The 25,114-nt window shown below is 43.8% G+C and overlaps 1 protein-coding gene across 5 annotated transcripts in view; it reads left to right on the top strand.

The window, feature by feature from the left end:
• nbr1b (NBR1 autophagy cargo receptor b) overlaps nt 1–25,114 on the top strand; it is a 98,197-nt gene that overhangs the window by 8,796 nt on the left and 64,287 nt on the right. For all 5 annotated transcript variants that reach the window (XM_034113741.1, XM_034113739.1, XM_034113740.1 and 2 more), the window contains exons 2-7: nt 14,000–14,062; nt 18,853–18,871; nt 18,960–18,982; nt 20,017–20,205; nt 23,870–23,947; nt 24,030–24,277. In XM_034113741.1, coding sequence (XP_033969632.1) covers nt 14,000–14,062; nt 18,853–18,871; nt 18,960–18,982; nt 20,017–20,205; nt 23,870–23,947; nt 24,030–24,277 — 620 coding nt within the window. The remainder of the gene's footprint in view (nt 1–13,999; nt 14,063–18,852; nt 18,872–18,959; nt 18,983–20,016; nt 20,206–23,869; nt 23,948–24,029; nt 24,278–25,114) is intronic.

The following is a 25,114-nucleotide window of genomic DNA, read 5'->3' as shown; positions in this document are numbered from 1 at the left end:
CAGAGAAGACGCCGACGTGTCGCACTTATCATTCATATCACATCATCAATCAGATCATCGATCATATCATATCATAATATATCATATATTTCCTTATCTGAGTCAGCTTCTCGAGCCGTATCTGGCCATGCAACACTTACATTGTCACATACTGTATGCAGAAGTATTATTTTAAGCAACACATTAGGTTGACGAAACACTCAACTCAAATGTAATTAAAGTCAGATCCACTCGTGTCTTAGATGGGGCAGTAATATCATAAAACTGTTGTACGCTTTCAAACACTTGGTAGTTTATTTATTTTTTAACCAGTTGTTCTGTATTCACCTTGCAGGTGCAACTATGTGGCCTGTATCCTGGATTATATGTTTAAATCATGGATGTTTAAAGTTCATATTTGTCTAATATTAGTTTACTTTTCATTAATGAAGTATGACGCTGCGCTGTCAGTACACTTGTCCCTGTTTGTGATTGGTCAAAGGCTGCTAACCCCGCCCCTTTCACGTGAACGCGCTCTCAGCTGGAGAGAGAAACCCTGGCTTGATTTACCGAGTTGATAACCAACGTCGTAGGACCAGGAACAGGCATGTAACATGGACGAGAAAGACGACGACCGAACAAGGAGCACAAGGGAAGATAAGATTAAATACACAGAAGGGTAATCACAGGACAAGACACAGCTGGGGAGGGGAGGCAGAAACACAGGGGGGTGCAACAGGTGAACACAATGAGACAATCAGACACAGGAGGGCAAACACAGGAAGGAAGACCAGACACAGGGAGAACAGAATTTCAAAATAAAACCGAGACCTAAACACACGAAACTAAAATCATGTCAGGCAGCTTGAATTTAGTTGAGCTGTCACTAGGATCTCACCAGGAGCCAACTGCGTTTCAAACGGTGGAGAAAGATTGCAGATGGAGTCAGTCTGGGCTTTCATGTAGCTGCTATAAAGATTACTAAACTGAGTTTTACTGTTTATCGATCAATCTTTCATGAGACATTTAGTTACACCAGACATCACAGGTGAAGATCAAGCCCCAGGAAGTGAGGCAGAAGTTAACGCGGTACAAACAACTTCCGTGTCAGTTTGTGACGTCATTGGGCCCAAAAACACTTTTTCCCTTCATGGATTTATTAAGAGAACTGGATACAGCGTCGGAGGCAGTCCCCGTTCATTCCCATGAGCAGTGGCACAGCCCCACCTACTGTCAGCAGAAATTAATTCAAATAATAATTCCAAAAATATGTGTTAAAATATATGTTAAAATATATTTTAAGATCATGTTTAGTCGTCTGATTCGTCTCTACATTGCTGTTTTAGTCTGCGTTCTTGTAATTAGTGTCTACAGTGTGCCTATTGAGCCGGGTTGAGCGATGTGGGGCAAGCCCCGATCTGCCCCCCTCTCTCACTGTCAAAATGAATGGGTTCTGTAAAAACTACATTGCGCATGCTCAGAGTCTTTTTGTATTCAATGTGTGCGGCAACAAAATTATCACAAGTGGGGCAAAGTGCTGGCAACCCCTCCAAAACGCCATCTCATAATTCACAGCTGATTGGCTGTAAGTACGTGTGCCGCGACAAGTGTAGTTGTGAAGAGGAGACGAGAGAGAGCAGCTTATAGCCATTAAAATCAGTAAAACGGAAAGAAAATGAATGAAGTTGACCATCTACTTCAGCTTTGGTAAGTTCATTTATGTCATATCTTTTGTTGATCTTCTGTGTTTTGCCTATAGGCTATTGCTCTGCTGGATCGATTGATATTGTGACCTCTGTGATGAGTGTCTGTGTTTTCCTTATATTTACATATGGTGTTTTAATGCTGAAGCATTATGGTTGTAGTTATTGTTAAGAATTGCTTTGTGATGGTTAGGCCTGTCGCAATAATCAATAAATTGACTTATCGTACGATAAATAAAAATGGACTCGATAACTTTTCTGAGCTCTGTGACGACCCCTCCACACTACGTGGGGTGCCGTCGAGGGCAAAGTGTGTTTGTGTGTGTTTACAGCAGGGGTGGGGAACCTTTTTCCTCTCAAGGGCCATTTAAATTGTTTCAACATCCTCCGAGGGCCGTACAAATTATTGACCTCTGCTTAAAAATACTAAAATCACAGCCCATTCATTTCGCCTTTCTTTCATGCTGTGCAAAGAAAAAGCAACCTCTTAATCCAGATATCTTACCATGACTCGCGCATGCATGCACGTGCACGGTTGTGGCATGACCACCACAACAGAAAGATATGGACACAAGATGTGTCCAAATGTATTTAGTTTCCTATCCATGTGAACATGATTTAAGTGGGGGGTGGACCTAACCTCCTCTAGGGGGGTCCGGGGGGCATGCTCCCCCGGGAAGATTTTTATTTTAAATGTTGAAGTTGAAAGCATCAATCTGGTGCACTTTGAGAGCAAAATTAGGAGCTCTATGGATACATCTCTCAACACCCATATGAAACAGAACTGTAAGCAGATTTAATTTTTCTTTATGGATATTTTACAAATCACTCCCCTTTTAAACTGTATTCTTGTTTATTAATAACAACTTTTTTTACTGTCATATAGTATTTTATACCTGTTTACTTTATTCTCTTATTTTTTTATAACTATAATCATCATATAAAGATGTGCCTCTACCTCACTGGTTGTAGAAAAAGCTTCTTATATTCTTTAGCATAGCTAGCTAGCCAGATGCTAATAACAAGAAAGTTATTGACTGTATGATCAGCAGGGACGTGCACAGACATTTTGGGGGGCGGGTGCTCAAGTGAGAAAAAGGGCACTTCCCATAATCATTTATAAAAAAGTGTTTTAAAACAAAAAGTTAAATATAGTTGCACATCTCTGACTTACTGACCAATTTATTTTAATACCCTCACACTCACGCAATTGTTTAATACTCAACAGAATTCTACAAAATAATCAGCTAACACAGAGACAATGGCCTTCTTTAGTATTCACTAAGCACAAGAGCAGACAACAAACTAGTACAATTAATAGTTATTAAATGAGCAGCCAACAATCAAAATTATGAAGTTACTGTTTAAAGGTAGGGTAGGTAAGTTTGAGAAACCGGCTCGAGATACACTTTTTGTTATATTCCATGGAATGCTCTTAACATCCCGATAGCAATGAATATCTTAAGTGCTTTGACAAAAAATCCATAAAAAAATGTCATCTGTGGAAGCCGTAATACTGTAAAAAGTACGACCAATCATTTTAGCCGGCCCGGCTAAAATAACTGGATGGCCTACCTGCCTGTCAGCCTTCCATCTGTGCACAATCGTGCCCTCATTGGTCATGTGCGCGTTCGTGTGTGTTGGAGGAGGGGCTCTATAAGGAAGTGGCAGATTTTCTCCGGTTGTGTTATTTCAAATTCTAGCGATCTCGAGCCGGTTTCTCAAACTTACCTACCCTACCTTTAAGGACATTACAGGCAAAAAGATCGTTTTTTCATGTACTTGTTATTTTGATCTATTTTGCTTCCATGTTTTCTTTCACTAATGGAAATAAAACTTCCAAGAAACACATATAAATGGTGTTCGTTTTACTACCATGTCTGAATTCATCTATAGATTTCAAGCTAATCTGCATATTTAAACATAACATTTCAGGGGAAAATACTGACTTGACGTAAGTTACTATCTGGGGATGTTGTGAGGTGATGTTGTTTTATCCTTTTCACCTGCAATGCCTTGGTAACTGCATGCAAATTAGCGCATTTTAATTAAGCCTAGTTAACGCCTAATTTGCATATCAATGTGGCGATTGTGATGACGTTATTAGATACACATTTTACTGTATTCACTTTAAGTGTCTCCCCTTAAGTACAGTAGGCCTACATTAGCCTGTATGCCCATGATAAATTGTCTTAGCTAAACCTTGAGCTAACTTATCCATTAGCTAGTAGCCTTATGATGCCGGACGCGATGCGAATATTCGCTTCGCTCTAATCGCTCCTATCGCATCGCTCTAAACGCTCGAGTTTCACCGCGGCTGCCAGCTGTGTTTACTCGCATCATTCAAACAAGACGCGCTGGCTCGGGAGCTACAACTACAACAAAATGAACATATTTTACCGTGATTAAATTGTAATACACGTTTATAAATGATGCCGAAGTAACAACATACTGATACCGGTTAGTAAAAACCATGAATTAATGCTTGACAAGTCTGCAGACAAGACGGCAGGCGAAAAATCTTTTTAAATGCTTGTTTTCTGAATGAAGATCGGGTTGACCAGGCTAAGCTAACGTTGTATATGCTCATTCCACACTCATAACAACGGCCTACAGACATAAATAAACCAGCGACTGTATTCGCCATGACACAGACAGTCTGTGGTTTGTACTTGTTTAACTTTTGTCCAGTTTCTGAACAGATATGAGGAGCTGTGAGCTCTGTGTGCTAACTGCTAACAGCTAACGGCTGATGTTTTCTGGTTGAACGTCAGTGACGGCAGGCTGAGATCCTCACCGCTGATTGGCTTCCGCGAGAACGCGTCATGTGAATTTGACGCTCGAGTTGAACAAATTGAACTCTCGCGTTTGACGCGGCACCGTTCAATCGCCTCAATCGCGTGATTCGCGCCGCGTCCACCGCTTCATGCGCGCCGTCGGAGCGAATTCGCGTCTGTCCGCGTCTCTGCATTGACTTTACATGTAATCGCGCCGCCCCCAAACATCGCATCGCGTCCGGTGTGAACGCAGCATTAGTCAACTATATTTAGGGCCCGAGCGCGGAGCAACGGTGTCCTAGCATGAAGTGCGAGGAACCTATTGTTATTGGAGGAATTCTTATTATTTTTCTGCTGGCGTTTCCTGTTTTTGAGGGCTTTAGGATGCTTCAAAAGTTGTATAATTTTGCACGGATTCCAGAATCGGTGAAAACTACAATATTCTGGAGTCAATGAGTTCAAATTGTCCAACATGCTCTCTAGCGCCACCTATGGCCATTTCCATTTTTGGAAAGATGTACAAAGTCGCACCGTAACTCCAAATGACCTGACATTTTGCACACTTATTCAGGTGGACCTGCTCTACATATAATCTCCTTGAACCCCTAAGCTCCGCCTACTTTATCTTTTTTTAAATTAGCATAATTTTAAAAACAGTTAAATATTCACTTAAATTTCAATTTTTTGTTTTTCAACACCAAACTTAGTATACAGCATCGTTGGAGGGTCAGACACATTACTGTAGAAAATGAGCATGTTAACACGATAAATATTGCCGCCATGAATAAAAACGTACTCGCAATAAGGCGGGGCTTAGATAGAAATGCTCATAACTCATCAACAATGTATCCAAAAAACACACATTTTGGTGGTAAGGTTCATTCTGTATTGGGGAATAGGCACAAAATGTAATTTTCTTTTTGGACTATAGGGGGCGCCAAAAACATGACAAATGTATAACTCAAGAACTGATGGACGAAATAATTTTTTTATTTTTTAGACATACTCTGGGGGTGAGTATGAACTTATATTTAAAGTAGTTAATAACGCGTTAACGCAAAAACAAATTAACGCCACAAATTATTTTAACGCGATTAACGCATGTGTATTTTTTGTCCTCGGCCGCCCCGTAGTTTCAGAGCGCATCAGAGTTTAAAATACCATCTACAAGCTGATGCTGACAGCCCCGCTCCTGCCGCCCGCTTGTGGCAGACCGCACTTCCACGCTCACCGGCAGGCCCGGACTGGCCATCGGGAGGACCGGGAGGGTGTGTGTATGTGTGGCGTGAGCGAGGCACACCTTACGTATTGTTGTTGTTAGCATCTGGTGCTAGCTAGCTGCGCTAACGGATATAAGGAGCTGTTTCAATGAAAACAGAGGAGCGACATTTCGCCGACAACTGCGCCGAGCACTTGACTTTATGCAGGTAGCCAGACAGTGGGACATTGTACGAAAAGTCAGCACACTCAGCACGGATAGTGCGCGCAACATGATTGCAGCGTCCAGGCAGCTCCCGTTCGAGCATATATGCCTTGAGCCAAGGGCGCCGGAAGCGGGGGGGCCATTGGCCCCCCCACTTTTCAGCCCTGCCCCACATTTTCGCAGCGGCGGATGCCGTGGAACACTGTACAAATCCCGTTTCAATAATTCCCCTCTACTCTAAAGTCGCATCTAAAACGCGATCTGATATAGCTGTGTATATTTTGTTATGTTTGATTGTTATATTCAATCTCATTAGCTACAGGCATTTTTTAAGTTTGTAAAGCTCTCACTCGCCACTCTGCTGTTCCACAGCGCCGCTTCCCCTCCCTCTGCTGAAATTATGAATGTAAGGCGTATAGTAATCATAGATAACACGGCAGGGTCCGTTACAGTTTGTTTTTATCTGATTTCAAATAAACAAAGTCTTGGCTTTCAGAATATTAAACTTGTTTTGGCAAATTCAGATGATAAATACAACTTTGAAGCTTGTAACGGCATAATTACAAGCAACGGAGTAACTTTACGTCACTGCAGGCATAACAGCCGGTGTTTCTCGTGAGTGTTTCCCCCGGGAAACAAACACAATACACACAAACGCAAAAATACACAAACACACACGTATACACACACACACTCGCTTGCTTCCCCTATCTTCCCTTCGTACTATTTTGATCATTTGCTCCGCTAATAATCAATCAGATCGATCCAGAGAAGAGGAAACTTTAAAGGCCTTTTTCTCAAAATGATGACTCTGTAACAGTCATTATATAATGTGACATATTTTGCTTAATATTTGGAGTAGCCTACAACAACAATCCTGATATCATTAGAAAGTTATGAATCTCCTCTTTCCAACAGTGTATACAACTCAAAATGTGTCTTCGGGTCAATGCGACTGATTTCGATGGAGCAGGTCACTTTGCATTAGGTAAAATAAAGCAGGCAGACATAACAGGAAGAATATGTACATTTTAACCCAATCAGATAGGACATTGTCACACCATTCAAATGTATCCATGTAAATTACAACCAATAAAAAAGCTTAGATTTGTTTATTCGTTACGTTGTTTACTTTATTTGTTACGTTGTTCTGTGTGTGTCAGCCGTTAACCTAGATAGAAAAAATATACACTTGCAAACACGTCAGAAGAACCAGCGCAGAAGAAAACTATACAGTCAATCTAAACTTAAATTAACAACTGGAAGGTCACATCCCTGACATCCACGTCTCCGGAGCCTGGACCTTCATCAATCATAGAAACAGCGAAGCCAGATGAACCCAAAAGAACCCGCCACCGCCGTCGTTGAACCGAAAACAGGCTGGCTCCGACTGCATGGAGGTTTGTTGTCGGGACATTGAGACGGGTAAAGCTGCAGCTAACTGACCGCTAGATTATTTGGGCAAAGAGAAAGGTACTTCAACGCAGAATGGTACAAAAACAGAGAGTGGTTAATTCTTTGCAAAACCACTAAACGGGCCTTCTGTGAAATATGCAGATTTGCTGCTGTCAAACGGCTTGTAACTTTCTCAAAATGTGGAGATGATAGCTTTGTTAATATCGGAGTTAATAACTGGAAAAAGTGCCCAAGCCTCCTGGACAGCCACGAAAAGTCTAATTTCCACAGAGAGTGTATTAAAAAAAAGTGCGCTTTCTTCAGTCAAACACCAGTCAACATACAGCTTGTCAAACAACAGCGTATTGAGCAGGAAAAAAGAAGAGATGGAATGATGGAGCAACTGCGCTGTCTGCAGTTTCTAACCCGACAGGGCCTAGCAATCAGGGGGCATAATCAGGGCGGATAAGGAGAGCAATTTCCAAAAGAACTCGTAGCTGAGAAAAACCCCACTCTGAAAAGCTTCATGCTCACCGGGAAATATGCATCATGAGACAATTAATGAACTTATAAATCTAATGTATCGGGAGTCTCTCACCACTATATTAACTGAAATTTAAAAGCAATGCAAAACATGCAGTTATTGTGCTTCCAGCAAACATCCACTGATAAACTGCGATGTTAACAACCTCATGATAACCTCATATTTTTTTAACTGAGGATCTACCTGTGTTTAGTCTAGAAAAAGGTAAATGTGTGCATTTTATTATAAAGTTGTATATATTTACAGACTGTTGCAAAAACTAAGAAACTTATAAACATCAGGTTTAAAACTAAAAGAGCTTTACAAAAAAGTAACACAATTAGAGATGTTTGGAGTTTTATTTTAGTTATTAATTTACATTTTTTGTCAAAGAGATGCTGATTTGATACCGTTGATACAGTTACGGCATTTCCTGTTTCTGTCGGAGAGAGGGGAGTTTGTCCCAAAGCTTGCCGCTGTATTTACTCCCTCCATCTGACAGGAGGGAGCCTCATGTGTCACTCCACGGAGTTCACTCCGTCACGGAGGGGGAGTGTGTAGGGGTAGGGTGTAGGGCGTGGTTTGGGATTGGGCCATACACACGCATTTTTTTGGCCCCCCCACTTCTAAAATGAATCCGGCGCGCCTGCCTTGAGCTGCACATAGCTCCAACGATCCATCACAGTGTCTCCACATTCACACACACACACACACACACACACACACACACACACACACACACACACACACACACACACACACACACACACACACACACACACACACACTCTTTGTATTGTATTATTGTATGAGAGAGGTTCCAGGTTGAATTGAGGCGAATATTTGTAATGTTCAGAGGTTGTTGTGTTTAATATTCATGAGGATATTTGTCATTGTTCAAATGATAATAAACAAACCTATAAAGCATATTTGTCCACTCATATGTTGATAAGAGTATTAAAAACTTGAAAAATATCCCTCTAAGGTACATTTAGAACAGATACAAAATGTGCGATTAATTTGCGATTAATCGCGATTAACTATGGACAATCATGCGATTAAATATTTTAATCGACTGACTGCCCTAATTTAAAGTGTTGCAACGAATGACAAATGTGGGCGTGGCCTGTACTTTTTTTTTATGACGATGTGCTAAAATGTGCTTCGGAACGCAAAACTTGGGACACACGTCAAAGCCCATGACCTTTTCCAGAATGTAAAAAAAAAAACGTACTTTTTTAAAGAAACTGCTCACTAGTGCCCCCTATTGTGTGGTAGTCACATATAGTTTCTCAGAACTTCACGAATTGTGGCACACACATTCCTCATGGAATTGCGGACATATTACTAATTTGCTTCCATTAGCCCCGCCCCCGAGAAAGTCGGCCATTTTCAAAAATGTGCGTTTTTCATGCATTTTAAGCACATTCTTGCGAACTCCTCCTAGGGGAATGATCGGAAAAATTCCAGTCCAGGACAAGTTCAGCCCCTATCCAATATGATACTTAATTGCGGAGCACATTTTTGAAAAATCACTCATGGAGGTCGTAAGCTAACAGCGAATACACCATTTTTGACGATTTACATGTCGCAAATTGCTCCAAACTGCTCGCATATAGTTTTTCCGATATTCACGAAACGCTGTATACACATTGCTATTATGATTGCACACATATTTCAAATTGCTTTTCATTAGCCCCGCCCCCCAGAAAGCTGGCCATTTTGAAAAATGTGCGTTTTTCATGCATTTTAAGCACATTTTTGCTAATTCGTCATAGGGAAATGATCGGAAAAATTCCAATCTAGGGCAACTTAAGCGCATATCCAATGTGATGCTACATTGCGAAGGAATAGTCGATCGCTTGAACATGGAGCTCGTAAGCTAACGGAGAATGTACCATTTTTGACCATTTATATGTCAGATACTACCTTAAGCTACTGAGACCCGCCTGTCTGCCCGGCACATCAACTCTCACACACACACACACACACACACACACACACACACACACACACACACACACACTCACCTACTGTTTGTCCAACAACGCTGGCGGCATATTCATTACAACAGACACCTATACACTCCATAACCCTAACCCTAACCCTAACCCTACTGTTTATTTGTAGATATCTCCTAAAGCCTACAAATAAAGTGTGAAATGTACGCCTGTTACATATATTATTGAGCGATATATATTATACACACTGTTCTGCTTTCTGCACTGACCTCAGCAGCTGTTCTCACTGTAAACATCGCGTCACAATGAAAGCAGTTGTATTAAACAAATAAATAGCCTAACATCCAGGGGAGATGTGATTAGTGAGCAAACAAACGGTAAAGGGCAGAAAGTCTGATGCACATTTGATCATCTTAAATAACTTATAATCACAACGGGGACAGTTTGCAGAGCTGTGCTTCGTTGACATAAGTCCAGCCATGCGTCACGCCTCTTTTAAACATCACTGTTGGCTGAAATCTACTCCGGAGAATAGATAGATAGATAGTACTTTATTGATCCCAAATTGGGAGATTCTTGTTGTTACAGCAGCATAAAAGGCATTTACAATAAAACAAAACTACAAAATATACAAGAATAGAAAGAAAAATAAAATAAAATAAAATATAAAATATACATGTTGATATTATATATATATATATATATATATATATATACAAATATATATATATATATTCAAAATATATGGAATATGGAGTATAAATATTGAACAGATTATAGAGTAAAATGTACAAGGTGGTTTAATTTCTAGAGAAACTATGGAGCAGAGAGTTCTCTTCCAGCCAGAGGTGATTTGTTGTACAGTGTTATTGCAGTGGGCAGGAATGTTTTCCAGTATCTGTCCTTGTGACAGGGGAGCTGCAGCAGTCTGTTGGAGAAGGAGCTCCGTTGACTGTCCAGCTGCAGGTGGAGAGGATGGGTGGGGTTATCCATGATGGACAACAGCCTGTTCAGTGTCCTCCTCTCCACCACAGCTTCAAAGGGTTCCAGCTTGATGACTGACCCAGCTTTCCTGATCAGTTTATTGATCCTGCTGGTGTCACCGTCTCTTATGCTGCCCCCCCAGCAGACCGCAGCAAAGAAGAGTGCACTAGCCACCACAGACTGATAGAAGATCTCCAGCATCTTGCTGCATACGTTGAAGGATCTCAGCTTCCTCAGAAAATAGAGTCGGCTCATCCCCTTCTTGTACACAGCGTCAGTGTTGATCCTCCAGTTCAGCCCATTGTCTAAGTGCACTCCCAGGTACTTGTAGACCTCCACAACTGCCACATCCTCTCCTAGAATGCACAGGGGCAGAGGAGGAGATGTCCTCTTCCTCCTGAAATCAATTACCATCTCTCTGGTCTTGGCCACATTCAGAAGCAGATGATTTCTTCCAGTCCACTCAACAAAATCACCCACCAGCGCTCTGTACTCCTCCTCCCGTCCATCCCTTATACACCCTACCACTGCAGAGTCATCCGAAAACTTCTGCAGGTGGCATGACTCTGAGTTGTATTGAAAGTCAGAGGTGTATAAGGTGAACAGGAAAGGAGACAGCACAGTCCCCTGTGGGGCTCCAATACTACCAACCACCACATCAGACAGCACACTGCCCAGCCGGACGTACTGTGGTCTGTCCGTGAGGTAGTTGGTAATCCAGGAGATGGTGGACGAGTCTACCCTCATAGCCTGCAGCTTGTCACTCAGTAGCCGAGGCTGGATCGTGTTGAATGCACTGGAGAAATCAAAAAAGGTGATTCTCACAGTGCAACCCGATCCATTCAGGTTTGAGTGAGGACGTTGCAGCAGGTAAATAATGGCATCGTCCACCCCCAGGTGAGGCTGGTAGGCAAATTGCAGAGGGTCAAGGAATGATCTCACCTGCGGTCTGAGATGGGCCAAGACCAGTCTCTCAAGCACCTTCATCACATGAGATGTGAGTGCTACAGGGCGATAGTCATTGAGCTCAGAAGGAGTCGTCTTTTTAGGGACCGGAACAACACAGGACGTCTTCCACAGCACCGGGATGGTGCAGGCTCAGGTTGTAGAGATGTTGGAGAACAGGAGCCAGCTGGTGTGCACAGGTCCTCAGGACCCTGGGGCTGATACCATCAGGGCCAGCAGCCTTGCCTTGGTGGAGTTTTTCCATCTGTCTCTGGACCTGTCCAGTGCTCACAGTGAAGCGGGGGGGGGGGGCTTGATGGCAGGGGGGATATAGGGGGGGGGGTCTGAGACAAGATGAGCAGAGGGGGGGGTCAGCGGCAATGTGAGCAGAGGGGGGGTGCAGAAGCCAGGCTGGGTGGTGGAGGAGAGGTGTGAAGTGGATGTGGTGAGCAGAGGTGGTGGGGGGGGGGGATGCTGACGCCAGGCTGAGAGAAGGAGGTGAGGTGAGAAGTGGAGGTGGAGGAGACAGCAGCGGGCGGAGAGCTAAACCTATTGAAGAAGGTGTTCAGCTCGTACATCAGTGTACCCTCGGTTATAGCTCCTCCAGAGAGACTCCTCTCTCCCCTCTCCTCTACATCTTTGTACCCTCGGTTATAGCTCCTCCAGAGACACTCCTCTCTCCTCTAAATCAGTGTATCCTCGGTTACGGCTCCTCCAGACAGCCTCCTCGATAATCGATCCTCGACGAGCCTTTAGAGAAACTTTGATTTCCTTCGAGACGGCGCGCCGACCTCCGTTTCCGGGTCGCTGCCGGAGGACCTGGGAGTCTGGGACGCGAAAATTAGAGAAATGACAAACGGCTCATTTCCCAGGACTCGCGCACGTCTGCTTGACGCCGGGACGACCGGCCGCCCTCCCCGACAGGCGCACGGACGCGAGGGCCCGCTCATCACTGCGCACACTCCTGTGACCGCAGTTTTAATTGTTATTGTCTTTTAGCTAATTAGCTGTAAACTCGAGGCACTGGCAGTTTAGTAATTTGTTCATCACCACTCACCTTCAAAATAAGCCAAGAAAAGCCGGCATAACATGGCACAGTAAAGTGGGAGGCGCTGCTACCTGTCTGTCTGAAGTGACTGCCAATGTCCGCACCGCTGTGCGCGAGACGTGGAGGGAGGGAGGGAGGGTAGAGAGAGCATCGGAGCTTCACAGTCTAATCTCCCGACCTGATATTTTAATTTTGTATTCAATCAATATATTTGTGGAAAGGGAAACTGCGCAAACAGCAGTAGATATATATTCATTTATAAAAATAAAAAAAAGGGGAAAAAAGGGCACTTTCTCTGGAGGAAGAAAAAGGGCAGGGGCTCAAGCCCACTTTGATGTCTGTGTGCACGTGCCTGATGATCAGTATGACAGATGAACAGATCGCCACTGGGCTTACAACTAAAGACACAGCCACGCAAAACCTGCGGCATGTGTACAGCTCCTTATCTGAAGTGCCGGAGCCGTGTTCTGGTGCTCTCCGTCAGAACTGCACCCCTGTCAGACAAGACATATACCACGTGATGACATGTTAGGCTCGTGTTGTGTTCAAGGACCCTGACCTTGGCCAGGAAAAACAGGCACTCGCTTGTTTAATTATTTTGCGGTCTAGATTTCTTTTTTGCTTCTGTTTATAAATTACCTCGAGGGCCGTATCAAATTGTCTCGCGGGCCGTATACGGCCCGGGGGCCGGAGGTTCCCCACCCCTGGTTTACAGGTTCAATGATGAGCTGTACCTGTCGGGGAGGATACCTGCTTGATGAGCAACACCTGGGGAAAGAATATAGGAGGAGCCAAGCCGGATACGTCTCTCTCACTCCTCTGGGCACTCTCACTCCGTGCCAGCCTCGGGGACTTCTCTGGGCTCTCTCTCCGGGCCAGCCGCGGGGATCTGTTGCTGGTACCGCTTGGTCATTTTGAACACGGTTTCATCAGGTCACATTTTCGACACGCACACACATCCATACACCCATACACACTCAAACACAAACACACACACTTAGTGTGAGCCATGCTAATTTAAATGACAGTTAGAAATTGTGACTTTTGTCTTTTCTGTATGAGCTCTCATCATTTGACCTGATCCCGTGTGTGTGTGTGTGTGTGTGTGTGTGTGTGTGTGTGTGTGTGTGTGTGTGTGTGTGTGTGTGTGTGTGTGTGTGTGTGTGTGTGTGTGTGTGTGTGTGTGTGTGTGTGTGTGTGTGTGTGTGTGTGTGTGTGTGTGTGTGTGTGTGTGTGTGTGTGTGTGTGTGTGTGTGTGTAGGTGAAGCGTTCCTTTGGCCTGTGCAGTCTCCAGCTGACATATTTCGATGAGGAGAACGAGGAGGTGAGAGAATCTACTTTGAATCACTCTGGTTTGTCTTCTTGCTGTTTATAAGGCTGGGAAATATCCCCTATAATCTACCCATCATAATTTATTGTCAAATGTACCTGATGATAATCTCTGTCGTAACGGCTATACTCTTATTATTCTTTATACTCAACAATAAACAGAAAATAATGTATTGTAACTAAGAAATATTTATTTTATACATTCAGTAAAAAAGCACACTTAAATAGGAACGTATACGTTAAATATGCTACATTGCTGATATTATGTTACTGTAAAAATGCATGTCATGAATAGATCTGAATAACACTTCAGTTATTTGTTTCCGTCAAATGTATTAGGGTCAGGATTATTTTACCAACCCTGTGTCAAATATTTATGTAAGCTTTATTCTCCACACAATAAAGACGTATTTACAGCTCCTGGGCTAGCTAGCTTCTGAGCTAACCCTTGTCAGTGTTTTTACTGAACACCTCTTTTGTTCTGTGTAATATTTTTAAATTCTGAGTCATTGTGCATCCCTACTTTACAGAACTGTTAAAGGGACACCCCAAAAAAAATAGTAATAGACGTTCAACACATTTGTGTAATTTGTGCAAAATAATTGTCAGAGCTGCTGCAACAGAGACTGAGATTCCTTTTTAATTTAAATTCTTTAAATCCTGTTAAATGTCTTCGTGTTTTGAACTCCAAACCCTCAATTTACTGTCTACTGGGCTTTGTCTGCACCCGGTAACAGGGGCGCTGCACCCTCTTACTCTCGCCATGCGCCCTCATTCCAAAATGCTGATTCTTCCCGTAAAATGTTAAAGTGATGCCAGAAAACAATATTTCTGTTCGTCAAAAACTGTATATTTACGTTACATGACATGTCACTTGTTAAACGCTTTTATCCAAAGCGACTTGCATACTCAATACTGTGGGCAATCCCCACAGGAGCAATTTGGGGTGAAGTGTCTTGCCCAGGGACACAACGACATGCTGACTGCAGTGGGATTCGAACTTGCTATCCTCTGATTCGAAGATCAGCGCACTATTCCACTGAGCCACAGCCTCCCTAATTACTCCAGAAATATGAAATGGCATCAAATAGAGCGTCAGACGGCAGAGACAGTTTTGTTTTTATGGAGCTCCGACAGCGCGTTGTTGTTTACGTCCGCTGCACCAATAATCTTCATATTCTTACATATTTACACAAATAAGTTCTAAGTAAGGCGCCGTGCTGGTGGCTGCCTGTTGCATGCAGCTCCCGGTGTTTTATTGTTCTTTGTCTTTTTGTTTACTTTTATTCTCTTAGTTGTACTTTTTTCTTTGGATATTTATTTTGTTTTGCAGCGAACTATGGCCACGTTTTACTTCGAACGTTTTCTGGTCATTCTTCTGCTACTTTTTTCACTTTTTGTGTCGGAGAGCCATGCTCAGAGGAGTGATGGCATTGTTTACACGCGTGAGCAGCTGATTGCGCTGTGCCGACCCGTGCTGCTGCCCGGAGCCAGGCATGACATCCCGGAGGAGCTTCGGAGGCTCAAGCGTGGCTGCAGAGCTGGGGCCAAGCTGAGGATGAAGAAGAAGATGAGGTACAAACCCTGTGTACCGGCCATCATAATGGGGAACGTGAGGTCTTTGGGGAATAAGATGGACGAGCTCCGCGTGCTGACGAAGACGCAGTGGGAATACCGTGAGTGTAGCATCATGTGTTTTACCGAGACTTGGTTGCACTCGCTCATCCCGGATAATAACACGGCTCTCCCCGGCTTCACGAGTGTTCGGGCGGACAGGGACGTTATTCTGAGCGGTAAAAAGAAAGGAGGAGGGATTGCACTGTATGTGAACGAACGATGGTGTAATCCTGGACATGTTACTGTGAAGGAGCGTTTCTGTAGCCCGGACATTGAACTGCTAGCTGTGGGATTACGTCCATTTTATCTACCTAGAGAACTTTATTCTGTCATCGTAGTTGCTGTCTATATTCCACCGAACGCGGACGCGGAGGTGGCTGGTGACGTCATTCACTCTTCTGTGGCCAAACTCCAAACTCTTCACCCAAATGCATTCATAACAATAACTGGGGATTTTAACCGTGCAAAACTGGACAAATCTCTGCCTACATTCACTCAGTATGTGAAATGCCCCACCAGGGGAAATAATACTCTGGATCTTCTATATGCTAATACCAAGAATGCATATTGTGCCACTGCCCTCCCCCCCCTGGGCAGATCTGACCACAACCTCGTCTTTTTGGCTCCTAAATATGTCCCACTGGTGCAGAGGCAGCCTGTATCCACCAGGACTGTGAGGAAATGGACTCCAGGGGCTAATGAGGCTCTACAGGACTGCTTCGAGACCACTGACTGGGACGTGCTTTGTGTGCCACATGGAGAGGACATCAATAATATGACTGACTGCATCACAGAATACATCAACTTCTGTGAACAAACAATATTACCGGCTAAAACTGTCAACTGTTTCCCCAATAATAAACCCTGGATTACTAGTGACCTGAAAACTCTTTTAAATAAGAAAAAGGAAGCTTATAAGTCTGGGGACAAATCAATGCTGAAGAGTGTCCAGCATCAACTGAGAGACAATTTGAGGAGGGGCAGAGATTCGTACAGGAAGAAGCTGGAGACTAAGCTCCAGCTGAACAATAGCAGGGATGTCTGGGCTGGGATGAAGGCTATCACTGGCTTCAAAGGGAGAGACAGACTGACTGTGGGCACCCTGGAGAGGGCCAACGAGCTGAACACCTTCTTCAATAGGTTTAGCTCTCCGCCCGCTGCTGTCTCCTCCACTTCCTCTTCTCACCTCACCTCCTCCTCTCAGCCTGGCGTCAACATCCCCCCTCTGCTCACCACCTACACTTCACACCTCTCCTCCACCACCCAGCCTGGCTTCTGCACCCCCCCTCTGCTCACATTGCCGCTGACCCCCCCCCCCCCCCTCTGCTCATCTTGCCTCAGACCCCCCCCCCCCTCTATCCCCCCTTCCATCAAGCCCCCCCCCCCGCTTCACTGTGAGCACAGGACAGGTCCAGAGTCAGATGGAAAAACTCCACCAAGGCAAGGCTGCTGGCCCTGATGGTATCAGCCCCAGGGTCCTGAGGACCTGTGCACGCCAGCTGGCTCCTGTTCTCCAGTATATATTCAACCTGAGCCTGCACTTGGAGACCATCCCGGTGCTGTGGAAGACATCATGCGTTGTTCCGGTCCCTAAAAAGACAACTCCTTCTGGGCTCAATGACTATCGCCCTGTAGCACTCACATCTCATGTGATGAAGGTGCTTGAGAGACTGGTCTTGGCCCATCTCAGACCGCAGGTGAGATCATTCCTTGACCCTCTGCAATTTGCCTACCAGCCTCACCTGGGGGTGGACGATGCCATTATTTACCTGCTGCAGCGTGCTCACTCATACCTGAATGGATCGGGTTGCACTGTGAGAATCACCTTTTTTGATTTCTCCAGTGCATTCAACACGATCCAGCCTCGGCTACTGAGTGACAAGCTGCAGGCTATGAGGGTAAACTCGTCCACCATCTCCTGGATTACCAACTACCTCACGGACAGACCACAGTACGTCCGGCTGGGCAGTGTGCTGTCTGATGTGGTGGTTGGTAGTATTGGAGCCCCACAGGGGACTGTGCTGTCTCCTTTCCTGTTCACCTTATACACCTCTGACTTTCTATACAACTCAGAGTCATGCCACCTGCAGAAGTTTTCGGATGACTCTGCAGTGGTAGGGTGTATAAGGGATGGACGGGAGGAGGAGTACAGAGCGCTGGTGGGTGATTTTGTTGAGTGGACTGGAAGAAATCATCTGCTTTTGAATGTGGCCAAGACCAGAGAGATGGTCATTGATTTCAGGAGGAAGAGGACATCTCCTCCTCTGCCCCTGTGCATTCTGGGAGAGGATGTGGCAGTTGTGGAGGTCTACAAGTACCTGGGAGTGCACTTAGACAATGGGCTGAACTGGAGGATCAACACTGACGCTGTGTACAAGAAGGGGATGAGCACACTCTATTTTCTGAGGAAGCTGAGATCCTTCAACGTATGCAGTAAGATGCTGGAGATCTTCTATCAGTCTGTTGTGGCTAGTGCACTCTTCTTTGCTGCGGTCTGCTGGGGGGGCAGCATCAGAGCCGGTGACACCTGCAGGATCAATAAACTGATCAGGAAAGCTGGGTCAGTCATCGGCATCAAGCTGGAACCCTTTGAAGCTGTGGTGGAGAGGAGGACACTGAACAGGCTGTTGTCCATCATGGATAACCCCACCCATCCTCTCCACCTGCAGCTGGACAGTCAACGGAGCTCCTTCTCCAACAGACTGCTGCAGCTCCCCTGTCACAAGGACAGATACTGGAACACATTCCTGCCCACTGCAATAACACTGTACAACAAATCACCTCTGGCTGGAAGAGAACTCTCTGCTCCATAGTTTCTCTAGAAATAAAACCACCTTGTACATTTTACTCACACATAATCTGTTTCATATTTAATACTCCATAATTCCATATATTTTGAATATATATATATTTGTATATTTGTATATATATATATATATATATATATATAATATCTGTATGTATATTTTCTATTTTGTATTTTGACATGTATATTTTATATTTTATTTTATATTTTATTTTATTTTATTTTATTTCTATTCTTGTATATTTTGTTTTATTGTAAAATGCCTTTTATGCTGCTGTAACAAAAACAATTTCCCAATTTGGGATCAATAAAGTACGATCTATCTATCTATCTATCTATAATCTCCCTTTTTCTTCTTCCAGGTGTCCATTAACAGCCAAGGTAAGCAAAAAAACTATACAATCTATGAGATAGAAACATGTGTTGCATAAAGAATTTGTGTTCATAATTGTTTCTGTATTTATTGCAGCTGACTATGAGGAGGCGTTGAAGGTAAGAAGCTTTGACGTCCAATTGCTACTCACATTATGTACTTATGGGGACATAAACAGTGCTGTACTTTACATCTGAGCGGATTCATGTATTAAATATGACCCTTCATTATCTGCCACTTGGTTTGGTTATTTTCCAATCCAAATAAAGAAATTCTCCACTTGACAAATAGCCTACATCCATGCATTACATGAGCTCAAAGTAGCTTTGTAAACTAATGGTCAGTACAGTGGATGGAAAAAGGGAATCTTCAATTCTCAGGTTTTGAAGTGTTGGTTTAATCAGGCTTCAAAGAGAGATTCAGTTTCAGAACACTACAGAGGGGGCAGTCATGACATATATTTGTAAGGATACCCTAAGGTTAGCACAGCAAGTCATTTTTATTGCTGAAAATAATCTCTGTGGCAAACACACGTTTATGAAACGTACATGTCTTGTTTAGCAGGATAATCTCCAAATATTACCACCACTTTATGATTTTTGAAGCGGAGATGCAATCACCAGAAGTACAAAGTTATCGTTAGGCTATAACTACATCCTACCGCTAAGCTAAAGGTGGCTGATGTTCCCTCATGATGGCATTAGGTAATCTAGTTCAGACACTTGTTAAACCGCCATTTTTAAGACACATAGAAGCTTCAGACATTCAGTAGTGGGGTATTTACCTAAGTCATTTATGTCGTAAAACAAAACGTGAAACTCTCTTCAGCTTGTGTTAACAACAGACCTTTTTTCAACAAGTTGGGAACAATGCCATTGCAATTGCTAACATGCTAACTAATTTCCGGGTTTAATGACTAATTCCTGCACCACGTCTGCCAAGCAACCCCTGTCATATCATGTTGACATTGGTCAGCTAAAATCTTTAATTCTGACTTATTTTAATTGCTCCTTAGTTTTCTATCTCCAAAGGTGCTAATGCTTCAGGAGATTGCTTTACCAAAGGGTTTTTCTTGTTTTCAGAACAAAGAGAGATGTATCCAATATGTCCTGTATGTTAGCAGGAGAGACTAATCGGTGTGTATATTTCCCAGAGTGCAGCGAGGCAGGGCAACCGGCTCCATATGAACGTGTACGAGACCCGGGGCCAGCCGGCGAGGGTCCCCACCACCAAGGCCAGCAGCACGGAGCCAAAGAGGGGCTTCAGACCCCCCCAGCACTGCCCCGCTCTGACCCAGGTGGTCAGCCGCAAAGTGCAGGCTGCGGTGCCGGAGCAGGGCATGGTGAGACCCCCCCCCCCCACAGCCGCTCACACTGGACACTGGGCGTTTCATAGCAGTCATAACCCCTCAGCTGCCACTCACTGGATTTAAAAAATATATTATATTATATTATATTTGCCGGGGGGGCTGTACTCAAGGGTTTTGGCTGTAGCAAGGGGTTGAGTCATTTCTACCCTTAGATTACTTATAATGCAAACTACATTTTCTTATACACAAAATAACTCAATAAATCACAAACTATAATAAAAAAGGTATTCAGTTCTCGATACCCCAACGTTTCCAAGGATTCAAAAATGTATAATTCAAAGTCACATGGTCTGCCAGCAGTGCAGCATCCAATAAACTGAGGACATTAAGAATAAGGGAGGGAAAATAGTGCAAGTTTTACAATGGTGCAAGTGAAATGCAGGCATAAAAATGCAATGTAAAATAGATTAAGATAAAACAATGTAAAATTAAATACTGTATACTGAAATAAAATGTAAATATGTGGATTTGTGGAATAAACAAATAACGGGGGATTAGAAAGGACAAGTTGTCTTTTAAATTCAACAGTAATCTGTGTACATGGAAGCTCTTTGAAGGACTATTGATTAATATTTCTTGAAGTTGACCTCAGCTCAGTCTCACAGCATTGATCTGTGCGTGTCTAGAAGTGCAGAACGTACCAAGACAGAGAAAAGCCGGTCACACTGATGCAGGAAACAGCAAAGAGACAGACATCGGTTGTTGTTTGTTGGATTGTTTGCTCTTGCTCATTGCTGTAACATCACGACAGTTCCACTCTCTAAAATACATAACCAGAGTTCTACCATTGCGCTCAGAGACAACACCACGTTTATACTTTACTTCACTATAAAATCACTAGAATTCTAACATAACTCTTAAGCGTCATTCACATGAAATGTGATTTTGTCTTTGGTCACCGCAATGTTTTCAGCCGGAGCCTTTCAGTGTTAACAGTCAGTTGAGTTTAGTTTCTATGGTTACGTCCTCTGCTAGCTTGCGCCGCTACATACAGCTGTCATCTGATTGGTTGCGCGTCGAAAGGTCAGCGATAACTTGGTCCAAATTAAAACAATTTGAACTGTGAGCGGTGCGTGACGCCGAATGTAGCTTTTACCACGTATAATGTGAATGCAGCTTTAATGAACTCACTATATCTCCACTATAACGCTACATGAAAACACTACTATAGCTAACAGTGGCATGTCTTAATGTCTTCCGCAGCTCTCAGGACAAACCCAGTTCCTGCTGTTGGTTTGTTTGCTCTCTCTCATCGCTGTAACCAGTGGCGTTTTTATATGTACAAAACTGGTGGGGCACGAATAACATAGATGTTTATATATAAGCTTCTGGTGCTTTTTTAAACACGTAAACAAATCGCTGTAGGCTATCCATGGTTCCGATAGAGAGAGGGGGGGGGGAGTGTCAAATGACATACTGTCGGAAGCCGTGAATGAAGAACATAGAGCAACACTGTGCGCATACATTTACATACACAGCGTGGGGATGTCATATTGTAATGCACCTTAATACATGCAGTAAAGGGCACCATCACAAAGCAATTCTTAACAATAACAACAACCGTAATGCTTCAGCATTAAAACACCATAGACTGTAAATATAAGGAAAACACAGACACTCATCCCTAGGGTTGGGAACCGAAACTCGGTTCCAGATGAGAACCGATAAGAATTTCGGTTCTGCTTAACGGTTCCTAAACGCTGTAGACCCTGTATTCCACCGGGTCCGTCTGCACCGCGGGTCCGTCTGCGCCGCGGTGACCCGGTGGAATACAGGGTAAGGGCGGACTGGCCATCTGTGTGTTCTGGAGAATTGCAGAACGGCCGATCGTCAGCGGGCCGTTGACGGCCGGCTCGGTACGCTGACGGCCGGCACCGCCCTTCATTTTTTTAAACGGCATCATGTAAGTTGCGCTGACAGGCGACAGAGGTCTACAGTTGCCCCGCAGCGAGGCTCCCCCCGCCCTCCCGTAGACAGTTCACGAGCTCAGTCACTTCATAACACCAAAGATGGATCGCGGTAAACGCTCTAAAGTGAGGCTCCACTACACTAATAAAGAAAAAGACAAGGCACAGTGTAATGCCTGTTAATAGCTTGCCACAGGCATAGCTCAGTTAAAATAAAGCACAGCTATTGTGCAATACATTTGTATAGCATGTATATTTTTTATTTGTAAAAATGTCAGTTAAAGCTTAAAAGAATAAAGATATTTTTGTTATCTAAACGTTTGACCTCTTTCTTTTACAATTTTGGAATCGAAACGGGGAATCGATAAGAACCGGAATCGATAAGCAGAACCGGAATCGGAATCGATACATTTCAAACGATACCCATCCCTACTCATCACCAAGGTCACAATATCAATCGATCCAGCAGAGCAATAGCCTATAGGCAAAACACAGAAGATCAACTAAAGATATGACATAAATGAACTTACCAAAGCTGAAGTAGATGGTCAACTTCATTCATTTTCTTTCCGTTTTACTGATTTTAATCACTATACGCTGCTCTCTCTCGTCACCTCTTCACAACTACACTTTTCGCGGCACACGTACTTACAGCCAATCAGCTCTCTGAATTATGAGATGACGTTTTGGTGGGGTTGCCAGCACTTTGCCCCACTTGTGATTTTTTTTTTGCCGCACACATTGAATACAAAAAGACTGAGCATGCGCAGCGTAGTTTTCACAGTACCCATGAGGGCACGAGATAAGTTTGTGCACAGATGGAAGGCTGACAGGCAGGTAGGCCATCCAGTTATTTTAGCCGGGCCGGCTAAAATGATTGGTCGTGCTTTTTACAGTACTGCGGCTTCCACAGATTTTTTTATGGATTTTTTGTCAAAGCACTTAAGATATTCATTGCTATCGGGATGTTAAGAGCATTCCATGGAATATAACAAAAAGTCTATCTCGAGCCGGTTTCTCAAACTTACCTACCCTACCTTTAAGTGCTTTGACAAAAAATCTATAAAAGAATGTCATCTGTGGAAGCCGTAGTACTGTAAAATAACTGGATGGCCTACCTGCCTGTCAGCCTTCCATCTCTGCACAAACTTATCTCGTGCCCTCATTGGTCATGTGCGCGTTCGTGTGTGTTGGAGGCGGGGCTATGTAAGGAAGTGGCAGATTTTCTCCGGCTGTGTATTTTCAAATTCTAGCGCACTCGAGCTGGTTTCTCCAAAATTAACTACCCCACCTTTAATGTATTATGTCAACAGAACTGTATTAGGTTAGTTGAAAGCAATACGTTTAAATAAGGGTTAAGTATTAAAAAATACTTAACTTAATACAGTTATGTGAAATTTGTTAACACAATATATTTAATGAAAGTCAATGTTTCAGTTTTTTCACTGTAGTTAAATATAGAGCTTTTTTTTTTTATATATTTGAAAAAAACGTTTTCCTTAAATGGCAGTTTGTGGCCAGTCCTTAATGTTAATAATTTCTGACTTCAGAATATTACAGAAAAATAAAATCTGTGGAAACAAATGTCTCCTCATATCAACACCACTTTAGGATATTTGAAGCGTAAATGCAATCTACTGAAAAAGAGCTGGCTGCAGGTTAATGTCAATGATGTACCAAAGATGTTGATGTGAGTCATCCACTAGATCTCATATTCTCCTTCTGATCAGATGATCCTGAAAGAAGTGAAGGGAACCAAAGAAGAAGACAAGACCCCCCCAGCCTGGTTCACCTTGTACATGGAGAAGGTAGGAACAAGCTGATGGAGCACATGTCAGCTGTTAGATTAACAGAGGCAAAATAAGTGAGCGCTCTCCTCCATTCTCTCAGTTTAAGGACCAGGTGGTGCGCGAGGCAGTGGAGAAGATCTGCCGTGAGTTCTCGGGACAGTGCTGCATTCACAAGCCCCTGGGAGGGGGGGCAGGAGGTGGGGGAGGTAGAGGGGAGGCTGCAGGGGGAGTGGAGGCCCAGCAGGTCCCTGAGGTCTCCTCCTCCACCCTGCCCGGAGCTCCATCCTCCTCCACCCCTCCCTGCTCCTCCTGCCGGGGGCAGACCACCGGAGGGGGCTACCAGTGCAGGTACGAGCTGTCAGCAGGCCAGGGTCAGTATGTGTTACAGCTCTATGGTCTGTTTGCCAGCTTAGTGACCCCGGAAATGTAGAGTACCCCAACGTTTTATGTTAGAAATGTATAGTAGGGTCCCCAGCACTTAGAAACTGCTGGATGCTAACCTGCATATGTTGGGCCATTTGCACAATTGTGTTAATTAGCATTGATAAGCATATGCAGACAATAGCTTTAAAATGGCTTGGTCAATTTGGACACTTTTGGTGTGGTTTGGATGATTTTTGAGGATGTTTAATCAATTTCTGACATTTCCAGTATCAGAAATAGCAGTATTTAGTCCTCTAAAACGTTCAAATCAACCCAAAATTCATCAAACACGGCGTGTTGAGTTGATGCCAAAGATCAACATTTTGGTCTCATCTGACCACATCACCTTCTCCCAAGCCTTCTCTGAAGCATTCAGATGTTCATTGTCAAACCTCAGACGGGCCTTTCATGTTCTTCTTGAGCAGGGGGCCTTCAGGCGCTGCAGGATTTGATCCATTATGGTGTAGTGTGTTCCCAATAGTTTTCTTGGTGACTGTGGTCCCAGCTGCCTTGAGATCATTAATACGTTTCTCCTGTGTAGTTCTTGGCTGATCCCTCACCTTTCTCATGATCATCAATACCCCACGGGGCCAGATCTTGTGTGGAGCCCCAGACCGAGGGCGACTGATACTCATTTTGTCTTTCTTCCATTATCAAATAATGGCACCAATAGTTGTCTCCTCCTCACCAAGCTGCTTTCTGATGGTCTTGTAGCCAGTCCCAGCCTTGTGCAGGTCTATAATCATGTCCCTGAGGTCCTTA

The sequence above is a fragment of the Trematomus bernacchii genome, unplaced genomic scaffold, assembly GCF_902827165.1.
Source record: "Trematomus bernacchii unplaced genomic scaffold, fTreBer1.1, whole genome shotgun sequence".
Taxonomy (NCBI): domain Eukaryota; kingdom Metazoa; phylum Chordata; class Actinopteri; order Perciformes; family Nototheniidae; genus Trematomus; species Trematomus bernacchii.
Note: the sequence above shows the minus strand (reverse complement) of the source record. Positions and strands in the feature narration are given on the sequence as shown.